Source organism: Mytilus galloprovincialis, chromosome 11 (genome assembly GCF_965363235.1).
Source record: "Mytilus galloprovincialis chromosome 11, xbMytGall1.hap1.1, whole genome shotgun sequence".
Lineage (NCBI taxonomy): Eukaryota > Metazoa > Mollusca > Bivalvia > Mytilida > Mytilidae > Mytilus > Mytilus galloprovincialis.
Window position 1 is genome coordinate 64,020,241 of NC_134848.1, and position 20,458 is coordinate 64,040,698.

At 31.8% G+C, this 20,458-nt stretch overlaps 1 protein-coding gene across 4 annotated transcripts in view; it reads right to left on the reverse strand.

Moving 5' to 3' along the window:
• Nucleotides 1-20,458, reverse strand: part of LOC143052602 (uncharacterized) — a 97,305-nt gene that overhangs the window by 43,803 nt on the left and 33,044 nt on the right. For all 4 annotated transcript variants that reach the window (XM_076225670.1, XM_076225672.1, XM_076225669.1 and 1 more), the window contains exons 4-7: nucleotides 7,233-7,342; nucleotides 3,777-3,932; nucleotides 2,175-2,269; nucleotides 849-1,007 (exon numbers count right to left, since the gene is read on the reverse strand). In XM_076225670.1, coding sequence (XP_076081785.1) covers nucleotides 849-1,007; nucleotides 2,175-2,269; nucleotides 3,777-3,932; nucleotides 7,233-7,342 — 520 coding nt within the window. The remainder of the gene's footprint in view (nucleotides 1-848; nucleotides 1,008-2,174; nucleotides 2,270-3,776; nucleotides 3,933-7,232; nucleotides 7,343-20,458) is intronic.

A 20,458-nucleotide genomic window follows, 5' to 3' on the forward strand; every position in this document is an offset into this window, starting at 1 on the left:
ATAAATTTCATAACATTTGGTTGAGACAAACTGAAGTTAGAGAACGGAAACCAGTTTTGTGACTTATGTACAGAGTAAAGACGGACTAGGGTAAATCTTAAAGCCCCATCTGCTACAGATGGGTCATGAAAAAAGAGTAAACTTAAATAACTAGCTAAATGAAAATTTGTAGGTTTTAAATGTAAGAAATTCTTTAAAATTTTTTTTTTTTTCAAGCACAGCTGTTGAGATGATCATTTCAAATCACATAATCTTTCATTTCGGCAGACAGTGTGGGATGTTGTCCGTTGTGTTTTTTCTTCTACAATCTAGAAATCAGTTCCTGTAAACTTTACTGTAACTGAATCCAGTGAGTTCCAAACACGATAATATGAGAAGTCCTTTTTATGTGTGTATTTCATAACAATAATGAGTTTATTAAATGTAGTTAACAACTTTCTGGTCAATGTTATTTACATTTTATCTGAGCATTTTTATGATATTTATGTCCAAGAAATTAGTCTTCTAATTGTGTATTACCTTAAACAATTTGTTACACCCAACTGTTATGTAAATTATGATATGGATTGATTGATTGTTGGTTGGTTAACTTCCAGTCATGCATCTTCAGGACAAGATATGATATTGAAGTCTGACATACACTCAAGTGACTAAAGTAATAAATGGTTATTCTCAGTCAAATAGAGAAAGAACATAAGCCAACATTATTGAAGATGCCTTGGATAATAGTGATAAACAGATAGTCTATGGTCACTCTTCTAGATAAAGTTTCTCAGCTGCATATTCTCAAAGTGCTATCCCCCAACCCTATTTTCAAAACCATAGCCATAGCTTTATATCTCTCTCACCTTTTGCTGTAAAGCCATTTCTGTAGAATATACAGCTATATCTCTGACTGGTTCTCCTTCTGTGACTTGATGAATCATCATAACAATGACTGCTAGCACTGACCGGGACTGGAGAAAGCTGGACAAATCTTCTATCAGGTTCTCTCTTGATAAAAAATCCTGCAAATGTTAAAAAAAACATAGCCTGAATGAAAGGAGATACATTACATTCATCAACAAGATATTCAATAGGTTCTACTGTATACACAAATATGTAAATGTTGTAAGATGAGAGTAGTATATGTGGCAATAATATGAACAAAAATACCAGATTCCGAGTAAAATTCCATTATATTAACAGAAAAAGTGTGAAGAAAGCAAACAGTTGTTGTAGGTAAAAATGTTAAAAAAATATGGGTATAGCTGTCAACTTCAATGACAATTATTTTAAAGTACATTTTGGAGAGGACTTTGTTTATTTGTATTTTTAAACTTTAATCTTATTATAAAAAGTAACAAAAGAGGTCAAAGGTCACCATTGGAGAGTAGGTAACATTCATGTTTAATCCATTAATTCAGTACTTTAAGTTCAATATCCAATGGCAGCAGACCTCACAATACCTCTGTGTTCATTGGTTTATATAGTCACTGTTTCAGGTGAAGATTTGCTTATGGGGTATATACTCTTCAAAACTAGTGCAAATATTCTTTATTTATTATTCCATAATACTTAAATTATTGCAAGATATAAATAAAATATATTCAAAATACAATTTGTATATTTATTTTAAAATTATCTTTGTTAACATTTGAATATAAAAGAATATTTGTTTCTGACCAAAACATGGGAGATAATCCAGTATTTACCTGTATCAATCAATACAAGTATTACTTATAAACATAAAGGTTTTACATTTCATGTATGATTAAGATTAATGTTGTCTTATGGCAAGAGTTGTATTTTTTATCTGGTCAGATATCTTGTTTTAATAGTTTATAATAACAATGTAATTGTATAAAGATAGTTTAAACATCCATTGTTAAAAAAAAAAACAAAGGTGAATTTCCTGACACACAGATACTAAAAGTATTAAGTGGGGTGCTTTTTTACTAACAATGCAAAAGTCTGATAAGCATTTATTGTTGAAGTCTTTGTGTAACTGATTTGCTTTTTCATTGAAGTTTAATTAGTTGATTACTTTATTTGTAGTATGGTCCATCTTTTGCAAAAATTCATGGAAATGAGTTTTTTTCAACATTATTCAATGACTAAAAACTTTAAGAAATTGTCACATTTTGCATGTAGATTGTAAGATTGTTCTAAAATGAACCAAAATATATATTCACCTGTAGACTTATACTGACAGATGACATAGCTACTTTAATACTATTCCCTGAGACAATCTTTAAATCTTTCTCTAATAATTCTAAGGTTGTCAACTCTGAAAAGAATATAATGTTCAAATAAAATAATGTTTAAGGAGAATATTACTTATGATTAATTGATGGATAAACATTTTACAACCATTTCATGCAAAAAATTGTGCATATAATACAAATATAGATTAATTAATTTTATTTTGGTGCCAGCTGAAGCCAATCTCTGGGTGTGGGATTATTTCTCTGTGTTGAAGACCTATTGGTGGCCTTCGTCTGTTTTTCAGCTCTTTGGCCGGGTTGCTGTCTCTTTGACACATTACCCATTTCCATCCTCAATTTCATTACTTTAAATAACAAACACTAAAGAAGACAGGAGACAAGAAATTAGATGTCAAATTTACAGCAAACCAGTTTTTATGTATTTTGTCAGCGCTTTTAGGCTTGTTTGACCTGCCACATTTAGTGTGTATTTTCCAACCTATCAAGGACCATAACTCATACTTCACCAAAATATAATTTTATTTTTTCGTTAAATATCTTCCAAAGTAAACATGCACTTATTGAAATGTTAAATAGTTTTTCTGTTTATTAAATTTCTAAATTTGCCCTTAAGGAAGTTGATACGTCTGAAGAGAATGTAAACGTTTTCTCTTTTGAGGATAATCAGCTGTATAGTAGTGAGCTTCTAGAAAATCGGCCATTGTCTTCATCTCAAGTCAATTATCTGACAAGAACAGCCTCACTATAATTATCAGTATACCTTGAACAATACCTTGGATATATATAAATTGTTAAGGAGCGTTGTCTGTATAAATATCTCTTTAATGTCTGTCATACCCAATGCTAATCAATGCCAAATATAGGACTTGAAATGTGTTCAATGGTGAACAATTTGTTTCTGTCATTAAGATATCAAAATGTTCGACGCTTCAATAGCTTTTGTCAAAAGATTGAAAAGCAGGACACAGGACTACAGATTCATTACATGACAGGTTATTGTGGATGCATTATTATTCACATGGATACCAATTTTCTTTGACTTTGTTGACAGCAATGATAGCACCGTTCTTTTGGTCTTTGTGTTAATGGAATTGCATAAAAGGATTTTGTATCAAGAATGGATTTTGGGGGCTCTTTGTTAAGCTTGCTCTAAGGTGTGAGCCAAGGCTCTGTGTGGAAGACTGTACTTTGACCTAAAATGGTTTACTTTTACAAATTGTGACTTTGATAGAGAGTTGTCTCATAGGCACTCATGCCATGAAAAAGAATAGGTTGGTTTGCCCTAACCCTCCCTACTAAGAAAATAGCTGCCTACTCAAAATCTTTTATTGTCCTGATGTGATTTTTTTTTTCATTATTCAGATAGTCATGAAGACTTATAAACATCTGATGATTAAATTTCTCTTTACCAAAAAAAAAAGAAAATGCCTACCTACCTACCCACTGCCTCAATGTTTGAGTAGGGTTTGGGAAAACCAAAATGTTTTTAAGTGTGGCCTCATCCACATCTTCTTATATCTACTCAGATCTTTCTTTTCTATTTTTTTGAATCAAGTACTTATATATTACCACTAATATCTGTTTTAGCTTTCTGTATTGTATTGTAGAGAACGTCACCATTAACTTCAGGTAACATCTCCTTCAGCTTGTCAGCCATGGCTACGTCTTGGTCAGTCATCTTGTGAGCAGCAGGACTTAGGTTCACTGTATCAATAAGGATAGCACCTGAAAGCAGATGTTTCATTTTAAATACTACAGTGAAACCTGTTTAAACTGAACCTCTTCAGGACTTAAGATTGTGTTCGGTTTGGGCCAATTTTCGGTTTTATCAGGTTCACAACACATACAAATTGATATGACAGTGCTTTTAAGAACATGTTTGGTTTATGCAGGTTTTCGGTTTATGCAGGATTCGGTTTAGCCAGGTTTCACTGTACCATACATTTAGAATTTTTCATTTCAATTATTATTTCAATTGTCTATAAGAACAATGGACAGAAATATGAGATTTGTTATTTACATTTAGGAACATGCACTTACAAATAATTCTATCAAAACATGAAACGCTTGCAGTTTTTATTTTTTTCGTAAAACCATGCTGTCAGGATATTTGTAAATATAAAAAATTCCAAAAATCTATTGTTATTGTTTATTAGAAAGGGATGGATAGAATACAAATATATCCAGCTGCACTTTGTATAACAATACTGTGAAGTAACTGCATAAAAAAACAAGTTATGAAACAACGATTTTGAAGTTAATATCTTAAGACATATTTTACTTATATGCCAAAAAATTGAAGGGATGGGAGGAGTGAAACATAAAAAGACCTTGGCACATTGCATCTGCTGCTGATTACGGGCCTTTTATAACTGACTATGCGGTATAGGCTGTACTCACTGTTGAAGGCAGTACGGTGACCTTATATCTAGAGATATCTAGATGGCAACATAATGTCTAAATCAAACCCTCTATTGTAAACATTACTGTGGAATCATTAATATTTGTTGGATACCAATTTTCGTGGATATCACGGGTAAAGGGGAACCACGAATTTAAATGTTCAACGAATTACAAATTTTCTAAAGGAATGTATGCAGACTTTGCCAAAATCACGAAATTAAATATCAGCGAATATGCAAGTTTTCCTCAAACCGCGAAAAATTGGTATCCCTGAAAATAAATGAATCCACAGTATATTAAGCTGTAACTTGCTCATAGTCAAAACAGTCATGAAAATAATTAAAACAGAAACCTTAAATGACTAAATTAACCAGAAGACATCTTGAAGACAAGATACTGTTTTCATACAATACACTGTAAACAATATGAAAATCTCTAAATCACACTGAGTCTAAAAACTGTTCTGAATAAATTAAACAGAAACTTAACAACTGAAACAACAAGAATTTAATGTAAAGGTAACATATTTTATTCAGCATTAATACAATACTCATGTACTGTTAACAAGAAAAAAGCTCTATACCATACTGAGTCTAGAATAGTTATGAATAAACTAACATTCATTGATCGACCTAAAAATGCCATTCTCCAAATAACAACAAAAAAAAACAATCAATAAAATATACATTCACTGTACTTACAAAGTAAATTTTCCAATCATTGAACTTTTAATAGAGCACATGTGTTACATATGTTTCCCTGTTAACAACTCCATGTTCAATTTACAGCAATATATGAATATTATTTTCAATCAGATTTATCTTGTCATCTTAAACATTTTAAATCTAATATTTGGAAATAAAATAAATGACCTATATATAATTGTAAGATCGATTCAGGTGTCATCTGTTTTGTATTGAAATGTGAAGATAGATAGTACTCAATGTTACGGTTATTCAAAAGTATTGTATTAAATCATACCACTGATGTTACGGCTATTTAAAAATAATTGCATTAACTTATACCACTGATGAAACGAAAAAGGAATGCTGAATGTTTGAAAAATTTCAATTTAAAATCAGTTCAAATATATTTAAATTTTATAAAAACTTAAGTGTAATTTCATCAACAATGAACTAAAGTAAAGTAGATATAATATGAATATTAAAACTAGAGACTCCTTGAGCCGGTGTCGCTTCATGACCTGATATTTTTATTTACAATTCATGCATGACATAATGCAATCGTTATACTTTTGCTTTAGTTTCAGAGATATTAATCATATACTGAATGTTACCCTTATGTTTTATTTTGAGCCATGTCGGTCATGTCGGTTGGTTGGCAGGGTCATCGGACACATTTAGAAACCCTTATGTGAGATCTATTCAAAGGTGACATGTGTTTTGTATTGAAATAAAGATAGAAAGCATTCAATGTTACGGCTATTTAAAAGTGTACATTGTATGAATTTATAACCCTGATGTAATGAAAAAGGAATGCTGAATGTTTGAAGAATTTAAATTTTAAATCAATTCAAACCCATTCAAATTTAATAAAAACTTGAGCGTAAATTCCTCAACAATGAACAAAACCCATACAATAAGACTATAAAAACAAGATGTTGTACTATTGCCAACTACCAAAGTTTAAATGATAAAGTTAAAGGAAATATAGTATGACAGAGTACAGGCCTAAACAATAAGAATAACCTATAATGTACAGCTAAGGCCAAATAAAAATATATGTGTGGTTCCAGTTATCCTACCTTCCCTACTTTTTTGTCTTAAAAATAGCCTACCCTAAAGATTTTATTGTCATTTTTCATTAAGCACTGTTAAAGTCAGAATGTTGCTCCCATAGACTCAATGTAAAAAAAAAACATAAAATAGAAGAAAAAAAATCCCTACCTACCTACCCTAACTTTTTTTAAATGTAACTGGAACCACACATACTTTTTTATTTGGCCTAACTACAATTTAAAGAATTTAATTGCATTATTGACTTTAAGCAAAGGAACTATATTCAAACTAGTAAAAAGGCTGTCTATAACTTGCAGTGAATCTGGAACTTTTGCTTTCAATATGTATTGAAATCTTTTGACTCCTTAAAAAACAGCTAAAATAATTATATTCCTTTGCTTAGTTTTGTCATAGTCATGTACAGATTTTGTGAACTATGAACTAATACACAATTACAAGTTAGAGACTTAGCGTGCTTCATAACCAGACCTGCATTTACCAACATTTCTTTTTGGTAAACACCTTGTCAGTTATTTTCCAGTTGTTTAGTTGGTTGATATAAGGGAGCCTTTGGTTTTGACAAGTTTTATGAACTTTTCCTTTTGAATTTACCTTTGTTAGTTAGGTATTCTAGTATTACATTCAGGGTCAGATCATTAAAAGAAACGATTTCAACGAATATGTCCCCTTTCAAATGCATCAATTGATCGTCAAAAAAAGAGGAGGGGTTCCAAACCTATAGCTAGGTACATCTCTCTCCCTTGGAATCACTCCGACTTATTTTTAATATACATTTTTCACTTGTTTTCACTTGTTTTCACTATGTTTTCACTTGTTTTCACTTGTTTTCACTATGTTTTCACTTGTTTTCACCATAACTTACCATACAGGAAGGTAAGAGCTGTCAGGTCAAAGGTCAAATCTGTTCTTTTAAAAACTTCTTCAGCAACTAATGTAGCACATGATCCAACTTTGGCTATGTTGATCTTTACTCTGTAATGAAAAAATAGGTCAAATTAGAAATCTTTTATCACCTTGACCCTCCTTGAACTATACTGATATCTGTATACCTACATGGGGAATGACAGGCTGGGTTCCCTAAAGTAAAATGAAGTTTTAGAAGATTGACTTCAATTTAAACATATTTTAGTCTCTACTTGACTAAATGAACAAACTAGGTAAGCAATATTTAAAGGTTAAGAAATCTGATAGAGTTGTTTATGTATAAATATCGATAAAAAGTCTAATTATATATCATTTTGAGCCTTCAAAATGTCCATGACATTTAAAACAACAGATGTATTAAAGCCTTTTTGTTGGTACCATTCAAAACCCAAACATACATAAAAGAAATTCAAATTTTTTTATCCTGGAAATGTCTAAAGGAATATAAATGTAATATCATTAAATGATTATATTGTGTATATGACAAAAGCGTGAAAGTCAGTGTCAAAAGATGTTATGGATTTAATCACTGAATACAATAGAGAGATGAAATAATGGCTCCTTTGTTGCTCACATTGCAAGAATATGCCATTTCAATATTTATTGTCACCTTGCTTAATGCAATCAAATGTTTTTGAAATTTATTTTAATATTTTCAAATAAAGTGCTTTTGAGTGTACTCAAGCAAAATGAAAGCTTCAAACTATTTTTGTCTTCAAAATCTTTTTATATTTGTTAACATCAAAATCTGAATGTCTTCGCTTGGAATTTTCTGAGGAATCCATCATAAGAAAATGCATTTTCTATAAAAATGATGTTAAATTTCCACAAATTTACATCAACACAACAAAAGGCAGAGAAGTTAAACGGTGCTCACAGCCAGACAGAACATAACTCAGAACTAAAATCTTGTTTATTGGCATCAACACTTTATCCCAGAAATCAATCAAATATTGATCAGTGTCATTGAATTAATAAAGAATTATGAGATACACAGAGCTGACGAACCAATCACTTTTGTATTGACGGTTTGATAACCAATAATTCCTCTAATAACAATTGATATACAATTATATGGTTCCAATAATATATGGTTCCCTGCTGAATGACAAGTGCTTGGTGTCCTTGAATCTTAACAAAACAAAGTAATATGAGATAAACAGAAAAAAGGGGGAAGATCTAGATGTAAACATGAAAAATATCTAAGGGATGTTTATTCTCAATGTCATTGTGGGTTGTTTTTCCCCCATTATTTTTTGTTTTTTCCAAGGCTGAAGAAATCTTTTGTAATTGAGATATAATTGGATAATACCACCTTCTCGTATTGGAGAAACAATTGGTGCTTATCAGCTTAACACCAAGTATAAAGCTTCAGTAGTAATTTAATTTTTTATCTGATAGCAAATGTTTGATACATGATCGAGTTATCCTTTTAATCATTCAATGCATAAACATATTGAATTTAGTAGAGATACTTATCAAGTCAGTGCAGTAGCCATTATAAAAAGATTCTCATCCTTTTTTTTTTAAATTAGGGAAAGGTGAAAAGGGGGGAGAACTTTTAGCAGAGACAGATTTAGAGAGGAATGGGGCATGGTGCCTGGTCCCCATTAATGAGCTACATTTAAGGTAAATTCTAACTTTTCACCTGTCCTACTTTAAATGCAAGCAGTTGCCTCATTTAGGGGACTAAACCCCCCCCCCCCCCCCCCACGGATCTGGCTGCAACTGATTATAATTTTTTTTTGAGAAACAATTAGCAAAATTAATACCACTGTCCTAGGTTAGGAAGAGGGTTGGAATCCTGCTAACATGTTTAACCCCGCTACATTATTTATGTATGTGCCTGTCCCAAGTCAGGAGTCTGTAATTCAGTGGTTGTCGTTTGTTTATGTGTTACATATTTGTTTTTTGTTCATTTTTTTATATAAATAAGGCTGTTAGTTTTCGTGTTTGAATTGTTTTACATTGTCTTATCGGGGCCTTTTATATACTATGAGGTATGGGATTTGCTCATTGTTGAAGGCCATACTGTGACCTATAGTTGTTAATGTCATTTTGGTCTCTTATGGACAGTTGTCTCATTGGCAATCATACCACATCTTCTTTTTTATATTATTTACTTAATACCAACAAAGATATTAAGTAACAATCAATTAATCAATACAAACAAAAGTGATATACTTAACCACAACATGAGTTAAATTAACTCAACACCAACTAGAAGGGTTATACTCAACACCAACTAGAAGGGTATATACTCAACACCAACTAGAAGGGTTTACTCAACACCAACTAGAAAAGTATACTCAACACCAACTAGAGGGGTTATACTCAACACCAACTAGAAGGGTATATACTCAACACCAACTAGACAGGTATACTCAACACCAAATAGAAGGGTTATACTCAACACCAACTAGAAGGGGTATACTCAACACCAACTAGAAGGGTATACTCAACACCAACTAGAGGGGTTATACTCAACACCAACTAGAAGGGTATATACTCAACACCAACTAGAAGGGTTATACTCAAAACCAACTAGAAGGGTATACTCAACATCAGCAAGATAACACAACAGAATCAAGAGTATTTTACTTAAAACCTACAAGTGATCTCATCAACATCAACAAGATTATTTACTCAATTTCAAAGTAGTGTTATTCACATCAACAAGATGCAGTGGCAGATCAAGAAATTTTCAAAAGGGGTAGGTGGCATACTGACTGCCTAAGAGTAAGAAAGGCGCCAACTCCAGTCAAAAGGGGAAGGTAGCATACTGACTGCCTAAGAGTAAGAGGGGGCCAACTCCAGTCAAGTTTCAGTGATTCTCCTAATAATCAACCAAATATTTTCCACAAAAGGGAGAAACATAAGAGTGATTCATTCCACATACAAGTGTGATTTAACTCATCACCCAGAAGATCCTTTTTTAACTGAATCTGCATACATTTTAAAGTTAACATTCTTACCCTTTTTAATACTGAGTAAAATTATACACACAATATTATAATGTTTCCAGTATACACATGTAGTACACAAAGAAAAGTCTACTGTCCTTCAAGTAACACACACATGTATCAAGTTTAGTTATGACAATGATGATGAAGGGGAAAACAACATGCTTAGATGTAAAGAGGCACTTCTAAAAAACACACTTTTTGACACAGAAAGGATATGACCTAGAAAAGTGCTATTTATAGAACTAACTTGAACTACACATTTTATAATATATCATTGAATCAATTTAAGCTATATTTTCAAATCAAAGTGTGCACAGGAAAGGAAGGACATTACAATCCATGTCTGATTTGGTTAATGCCTCATGGGTTTTGAATAATAAAAGGTCAAGGCTTATTTGGGACCCACACTGTTGTCGTAACGCCTTACATAACTTGATGAATATCAATGTTAAATGCATTATTGTTTTCTTCAGCTGTTTTTACATCTAAAAGGAACTCAGCTGCAATTTCCAATTTTTTTACATTTCAAAGGGCCATAACTTCCTTGAAATTAAGTGGTTACAATTTTGAGTTGCTGGTAACTATTAATCCTAAAAAGTATGTTATATAGCACAATGTAATTCTTTTTTAAAAGAAATACTACTGTCCCCACTTTTTCAGGACTACATGAGATATAATTTCCAATTAATAACTACAATCAGCTGAACATTGAATTGATAACTTTGACAATCTCTCCTCAGGATGAACCAGACAGCAAGATATAATATCATGTAATGTCGACCAGAAAATATTGTATCACGTAATGTAGACCAACTAATGTCCTTTCATTCCTTGCGGACAAATAGTTTCATACAAATATAATCATTTTTATCTAGATCATATTTTGTTATAATCTAAAAATAATTAGTTTGCAATCTTCCGCTAAAGTAATTTACTGAAATTATACAAAGTAGAAAAGAGTATGATCCATAATAATCATAGATGTAAATTGCAGAAGAAACCAGGGCTCTCGGTCATAAAACTTTCTCAGTACACTGAGAGTACAGAATTTGTGCTCCAAACAGCAATTCCATTATTTTGATTGGTTGAATTCTGAGTCTGAGGACTATAATCGTAGTCGTTACTTTTATGACCCAAGGCCTGATTTCTCTTTCTCATTACTGTTGAAGGAAAACTCAAGTGAAATATTTGTTTAACAATTCACAAGGAAAAATAGCCAGAAGACCTTGGTAATAAAACAATTCAACAAGTATTATCAAACACTTTGAGAATTTTACTTTTCTTAATTTAAGCAATAATGTACTGACAAAACCACTCCAAATATCAAATTACATTATTAACATTGATTGCATCATGTCTGTATTTTGAAAAGGTTACAATCTGATTTAATTATAGAACTGTCTGTCCTACTTTCTGTTTTAAAGACCTTTTGGGATACTCTAGTTACTTAGTAGTTTTATCTGATAAATGCACACCTTCAAAAATTTGAAGACTGAAATTTCATTGGGTGATTTAATTACTATAGTACTTGAAAAAAATTTAAAACAAAATTTGGTGAAATCCATGTAATTAATTATTTTAAAATCAATTAGACTTCTGATTTTCTTGTTTAAAGGTTCACATTTTGTTTTAGTCTTATTCTTCATTATGCTAACTTTACTATCAAGGTTTTGCTCATTGTCAAAAGTACTGTGACTAATGAGGGATAGCTGTCTCATTGGCAAAAATTGTCCTTCTGATCCTCAATATTATTGGGTCTGATAAAACTTATTTTCATGATTTTGGCAAATTCAGAAAGTTTTGCATGATTTTATTATTTTGATTGTTGATCAACTGCCACAAATGAGAGATTAATTTAGTATGGCAGGAAATGCTGTCAAAATTTGAAAAGCTAGTTTTTAACATTACAAAACCTTTCCAGCCACAATATTGTCAATTAAGACAATAATAAAAACCTTTCAATAACTTCTGAATATACATTATCTAATGGTTTTCTTATATTCAATATCAGACATCTAACTGTTTTTAGTTAATACCATAAAATCCATTTAGATAATGGTTATGTTGTCTAAATAACTCACTAATCTTCTGTACAAATGAAATATGATACAATCCCAGGACAGCTAGACTTCTATAGTATGGAATCTATAATTTATCCATACCCATATTGTCAATAATGAGCCTTTTTTCACAAGCCACATAAAAAGATTCAGTGGTAATACCATTAAAGCTAAAACCTTTTGGTAAAGGATGCATTGGATAATCCTTCCTGATTTGTCTATAAATATCTCAGTATCCTGACAATAAACTGTTTTATCATTCTTTCTTTATAATGTTGAAGTAATTAATAGTGACTCCTGTAGACTTGACGTGGTTTTCTTAGATGTAAATTCTGAGATTTTATTGTTACGAAAATGCAATTTCATAGAATTAACAAAAAAAAGAGGCTGTCAGAGCAACAGCAAACCGAATTTGTTAATATTTATCCATGTCCTGCCATTTTTCAATATTACAAGAACCATAACTGATGCACAAATATAAATCAATTGCTTTTAAAAAGCAATTGGAGGCGGTCTTTTCCCCTTTGAAATTGAGTGAATGGGTGGGGGGTGGGGTGTTTGTTTGTTTGTTTCTGTATGGGGTCTATATCATTGTTACCGGAGAAGTTTCATGTTTAGTTTGGAAAGTTTTTATTTTATTTTAAGTACAGCGTGCGGGCCAGATTGAGGAGACATCACGTGACGCGGGTTTATAATAACGAAAACTTAGTCTTTTTATTTCTCTTTAGGTGGGGACGTTGAACAGACAACATGTATTGAGACAGAATGTACACAATGTAATTTCTTTTGTCATTGTAGGAAATTGACATTTTGATCACAGTTCACCAGCAGTGCATGTTTTGGATTTAATTGATCCGGTGTAACTTTAATACACATTTAAGGATTATTTTCTGATAATGTACATTTTTCAGCACCTGTTTGTAACACAGATTAGTATTTCAATCTAGGAGCGGACATTTTATTGTAGGATGTCACTGAGATTTACGGACCTAGCAAGCGATTTTTACGGCATTGCCATTTTTTTTCTCTAGGAAAAGTCTTGAGAGATATCTGCACCACGTTGTTTTATGAACCTTTAGTACATGTATGCCCTGCTGACTGCAAATTTTGGGGTCGATTGGACTTGTAGTTTCAGAGTACATGTGGATTTTTTTTTCAGAAGAGATGTAAGAAAAATATTAAAATTCAAAATCTTGAATAATTGAGAGTTTTTTCTTTCCATATTGTTTTAAATATATATATACTGTAATAAATAAACTGTCATACATATTGATTGATTGATTGATTGATTGATTGATTGGTTGGTTGGTTGGTTGGTTGGTTGGTTGGTTGGTTGGTTGGTTAAACACGTTGGATAGGTTTCCTAAAACAAGCGAGAAAGAAACAAATGAGATCCTGAACCCCATATTAAACACATGAGACGGAAACATGCACTGATTGATTGATTGATTGATTGATTGATTGGTTGGTTGGTTAAACACGTTGATTGGTTGATCAAACACGTTGGTTGATTGGTTAAACATGTTGGATAGGTTTCCTAAAACAAGCGAAAAAGAAACAAATGAGATCTTGGACTCCATATTAAACACATGAGACGGAAACATGCACTGATTGATTGATTGATTGATTGATTGATTGGTTGGTTGGTTGGTTGGTTGGTTGAATAGTGTTTCTTGAAACAAGCGGAAAAGAAATGAGATCTTGGACCCCATATTAAACACATGAGACGGAAACATGCATGCACTGATTGATTGATTGATTAATTGGTTGGTTGGTTGGTTGGTTGGTTGGAATTCAAACACACATAAAACTCTTTAAATAGTGCCAAAATCACATAATTTGCCTCTTAGTACATGACCTTGACCTTTGACCTTTCGACCTCCGTCAAGGTCATTGCTCCACAATGTCATTGCAAAAGACCCTATGGGTCAAGGACCTTTTGTTTAAGAGTTTTGCCTAATAATGGCTTTTTATAAACCATAAATGGGGGTTATGTCCCTTACATAATGGTAAAACCAATACAGTCATAACGTAACAAAGTTGCCCCTTGAAGTACCAAGCATTTTTCACTACTTAAATTTTCTGTATCTATAACCATTTCAAAGTTATAGGGAAATCAAAAACAAATAAAAATCTAAAATACGACCTTGACCTTTGACCTTGACTTAATTTCATTTTTTTGGACCAAGGACCTCATATCAAAAGATCCTAGGTCTCTATCACTTATGGTGTTCCAGTTTAAAATACATTTCAAAATTTCAAATACAAAAAGGGAAATAACTCTCATATGGAGCGTTCATATTGCTTCGGTTGAAATTGGATAAATCATGCGAAGGATATAACGAGCAATTTTATAAAATAAATTTGTCGTAATCTTTTACGGTTGCGAAGGAGTTGTGATCACAAGGAAAACAGTGTTTGGGGAGATAACTCCTACAAAGAAAAGTATTCGGTTACGCAGGGTAAATTTCAAAAGCGCATAAACTGTTCGATATCATATACCAAATATCTAAGCGACATATTGCGAAACAAATGTTTATCGCAAGAACAAAATTTGGCGGAAGAAAAAAAAAAAAATAATCAGAAGAAAAACAATAGTTCTTTCCACAGAAAAGTGGAAAGACCTAATTAAAGTGAAAATCATCAATATCAAAATTGACCTCCATTTTGTCATCAGTAACAACATATTAAAATTTGAAAAGCTTTGGTTGAACGGTTTATGAGTAAATGCAACAACATGACTTGTAACACACTTTTTCCATCTTTCAAGAACCATTTACCTCCCTTTTGTTGTTTGTAACATCATATTAAAATTTTAAAAGCTTTGGTTGAATAGTTCATGAGTTAATGCACGAACGGGACTGGAAATGTCATTTTTCAATCTTTCAAGAACCATCTCCAGAACCGTAAAAGTCAAAATGGTCATTATTGAACTTGACCTCCATTTTGTTTTCAGTAACAACATATCAAAATTTTAAAAGCTTTGGTTGAATGGTTCAGAAGTTAATGCACGGACAACATTTGGTTGCCGCCCGCCCAACATCCCAAAATCAATAACCGACATTTTTGTCAGAAAAATCCAGTTAAAAATCCTTATTTCAGTACCACTTTGTCTGTTATGGAATATCCGTATCACAGATGATAGCGGATACAGTGAGTGTTCCTTATGTCGTAATTACAATCCCTACCATTTTAAGATTGTGATCTACTAAATTAGACTTCTTACAGGGTATGTACTAACATGAGCAACACTACGGGTGCAACATGTGGAGCAGAAAGTTCTTACCCTCCCAGAGCACTTGAGATCAATCTCAATATTTGGTGGGGTTTCGTGTTGCTAAGTCTATAATAGATTTCTATGTTGTGTTTGTCAATTTATGAGTTTGAATAATCTTTTGGTATCTTTCGCCCCTTTTCTAAAACATATGATAATAATCCATGTGTAAACTAAGCTTGTAGATAGCAACAATATTTGCCAGAAAGAAAGAACTTATGGTACAATGTGCTTAATTTGACTACTTTGGGAAAAGTTTCTCACATTCAGTATAACTTTTGCCTTGTGACAATTCATTTTGTAACCTTTCTTTTTAGTAACACTATAAAAGATTTGAATGTTCTATGAAGAAAAATCAACTTCAAACACACAAAATTCATGAAGTGTTAGTTTCATATAAAGGAACCTATTTAGGAGAGAAAATGAGATCTGAAGAGTGTCATAAAATAGCTTTCATCAAGCTAGCATAACAGTGAAATACCCATTACCATTATCTGGTGGATTTCTATAATGATATCAAAAACATCTTCAAATTACCATCCTTCAGTTAAGTTTTTAGCATCAATAACATGGTAATTTGAATATAATATTTTTATGAAGAGCTATTGTATTCCTTTTAATGCTGAATATCAAATCATGTTGTCTTTAAATCTTAAAAAGCTAACTTAAAATTAGCTAAAGATAGTAAATTTGCCTCTCAGGCATCCAATTTTGAATAGATTTCTGACCGAAAAAAATTGAGAATGGCACATTAGACTGTTCAGCTTAAGTTTTATACAATTTTGGTTATCGTCTTCACACTCATACACATGGCAGACTGCTTTCATTATTATCTGTGTACATAGGGATGAAATTTCCTTAGAATTATAGCTGAATTCTTACTATAAATGTAAACAACAGACAGAGCAATTGCAATTTGTCTCTAAATAAGAGAATCCATACAATTTTTAACCTTAGGCCAAACTTAAAAATATGTTTGTTTCCCCTCCCCCCTGACCCGGTTCAAAAATAAGCCCCCGGGTCAAAAAATTATTTTCCACAAAAAAATCGAAATTATTTTTTTTCTGAAAATAATTTGTTTCCATTTTTGGAAAGTGCTGGAAAGCAGAAGGATTGATAATCTAAATAAATACACTCAAATTGAGCACAAACAACTGATAAATGGCCTGGACTGGACAAGTCAAACCATTCATGTGACCATGCTATATATGACAATCACATCCAGTTAAAAAAAAAAAAAAAAAAAAAAAAAAAAGAACCTGCCTTCCTGGTCTGTTTACAAAGGGTAGACCCGGGGGAGGGGAAACAGACATTCTTTTAAATGTGGCCTTATAATACTAATAATTCATCAATCTATTGTTAACATCTTCCATATTTGATATCAAGCAGTAAAAGGAATACAATACCTCTTCATCAAAATATTATATTCAAATCACCATAAATAACCACACACACATTATAGGATGTAAAACAAAGTAATATTGTACTATAATGAATAAGAGATGATGATGCATGATGGGACAGATATTGAATAAGAGATGATGATGCATGATGGGACAGATTTGAATAATTTGTCATCTTCATTTATAACAGGAAATTAATATATCATTTCTTGACGAAATTGACGAAAAAAATTGGCTGTGAAAATCTCAAGTACTGTTGTGTCATTTAATCACTTCTAAATAATGTCACTGGTGAATTAACAAGATTTGATTAAATATCAATAGAGGTCAAAGAGTTCAAGGGCAGTCACCCACACAAATTCATTTCCCATGAAAATCTCATGAGTTTTTATAAAGTTTTGTGGTCAGATAATTTTTTTTATAAATACAAGGAAATGAGACAACCCCACAAAACACTAACAAGAACCAATATGATGGTGTGTCAAATATAAAAAAAGAAGATGTGATATAACTTCTTCTGAGACAACTCTGAAGACTACCACATTATGAAGAAGTTAACAAATATAGGTCATCATATGGTTTTCATTAATGTGCAAAGCCCATACTACATGGTAGGCCAAAAAGGCCCTGAAATTCAAAGCAATTAATTAGATAACAAGAAGTCTGACTGACTGAAAAGCACATGTTACAAAGCATTGTTACCAGATGCATGAATAATGGACAAAATGATGAACAGAAATCATAAAGACTGCTCATTTAGTTGACAACTGTGTGACGTTAAAAACTACAAGGTTGCTAGATATCTCTTGATATAATAATTATTTGTTAAAATGCATCTAATAATATTATAAAATTATAAAAACTGAAAGTCGATTTCTATTTAAATACAATTTTAGAACACAACATACAACCATCCAAAGCTCTAATTATAGAGGCAAAAAATGGCATGAAATTTAGATGCACTTATATCTAACGACAATTGAGGGAAAATCAATTCCGTTTATAAACCCTAAAGATAAAGATACAACAATAGAACATACAAAATGATTGAAATTGCTGCTAATTTTTTGCTGGATTTACTAATTACGTTAGTGTCCCCTCAAGCCATTATATATATGCTCATTCACAGCTTCATTAGGGAAAAAATTAAAATCTCTTTGTAACTCTACTGATGACATTTAAAAGATCAATTTACAGGAAACACCGTGAAAAATCTGGGCTCCAAGTAAGAAAACCCTTGAATCAAAAAGTGAATACAAATTGCATAAAAAAAACAACTTTTACCATCTGATGTGATGGTATTCCATAATTTGTTACATCTAAAATAATTGTTTTTGACTAGTTTGAGAAATATATTTTGCAGTGCCTCAGTTTATTACAAAGATTTCTATACATGTATAACATAACTCTATGATTATCCCAAATCACCCCTACAGCCTAAAATTCAGCATATTATGCTCGCAAAAAATCCAATTCAAATTGTCATGATGATAAGTCTGTTTATAAAGGTCAATCTCAAGGCCAGAGGAATCTTAACTTATAAGAGAGATGACCTTATTGAGATTTAAAATTGATTTCAACTGATAGACATTACTTCATCTTTTATTTACATGACATGACAAAACAGATTTTCACTTGACATAACGTGACCTTTAAGGCAAGTTTTAGAGGCGGATTTTGGGGGACAGGGGGACCTTGTCCCCTTTTATGTGAAAATATTCAAATGATTATTTAGGGAACCAATTAAGCATGATTGGAGGGACGCCCCAAGGAGTCTTATGCAGACTGTGGGCCCCTTCTTATATAAACTCATGGATTAAACACTGAATACCAAAAACTATAGTTTAATGTGACAAATATTAAAATATAAACCTTACCTATTCAATTCAGTAGTACTCCATGTATTTCTACCTCAGCCACATGTTTTAATAATATATATGTGAGTATACAAAAACTATACATTAAGTGGTATGTGTCAATTGATTCTTTAGTTTCCTGATGATTAATCTGTTTCATAAATAAACAACAAGTTTCCATTGAGCTTGTAACATCTGAATCATATATGCATTGTATATATACCATTATTATGTATTTTCCTGTTTAATCTTTCGTAACATCTACTTTTCTCTACCTTTGGACACACAGATTAAATCTTGAGAAAAGGTTACTGGAATATTGATGATGATATCAAGATATATTATAGATGATGAAGATTCATAAGAACAGCTGATTATGGCATGATGATTTTCCAATTAGCTGAGTTATCTCCCCTTAAAAATAAATTAACTTCCACTTTATTCATTTAAATTCCAAAGTCACCTGTACAACCATCAACATTTAACAAACCCAATACCCCAAGCTATGATAGGTCTGAATATTCTTAAGAACAGCTGATTATTGCATGATGATTTTCTAATTAGCCGAGTTATCTCCCCTTACAATTTAATTTGATTTATTAACATATATTTTTCTCTACCTTTGGACATTAAGATTAAATCTTAAGAAAAGATTAGTGAAATATTGATGATGATCTCAAGTTATATTATAGATGATGAAGATTCTTAAGTACAAATGATTATTGCATGATGATTTTCTAATTAACCCAGTTATCTCCCCTTAGGTTTTAATTTGATTTATTTACCTCCACTTAAGGATGTTTGCTCCTCTTGTAATGGAATTTTTTTTAATTTTCTGAATCCTCATGTTTTATCCGGGATCCATATCAAAATTTTGACCACTTTAATTAACCCTTACTTTTATTTTCATACTTTTGTTACATATATAGTTTAAAAAGCCATAATATTAAAATGTTATAAAATCCTTGTTATACATATGTATTTCCCCAGGTTAATATTTCATAACATCTATTTTTCTCTGCCTATGGACAAACAGATTACATCTAAAGAAAAGGTTAATGAAATATTGATGATCAAGATATACTATCAGTGGGGGCCCACTGGCTGCCTAAGAGGGGGCCAGATCTCGTCACACTTCAGTGATTCCCTATATTCAAGCAACCAAATTTTTTTCTCAAAAGGGAGGGGCCCGGGCCCCCTGTGCCCTCCTCTAAATCCGCCTCTGATTATAGATGATGAAGATTCTTAACAGCTGATTATTGTATGATGTTTTTCCAATTAGCTGAGTTATCTCCCTTTAGGTTTTAATTGGATTTATTAACCTCAGATACTTAATTCATTTAAAATATGAAATCCATGATGGATAATATTTAAATGACAATTTTGTCAGAAATGATTTTGAAAGCCAACATATGTCTTATTATGTTAACTTTCAAGGAGATTTGAAAGAGCCATGGTTTAGCCCTGCATGGTAATTGAAAATTTAGTTAAAAGCAACTTAAGCCTTTCACCAGAATGTTATTAATTTTTTAAATGATCTGAAACCTAATGATGTGTAGCAAAGTCACTTGTCAATGTCACTATGATGTCATCAGTCCTTACTCA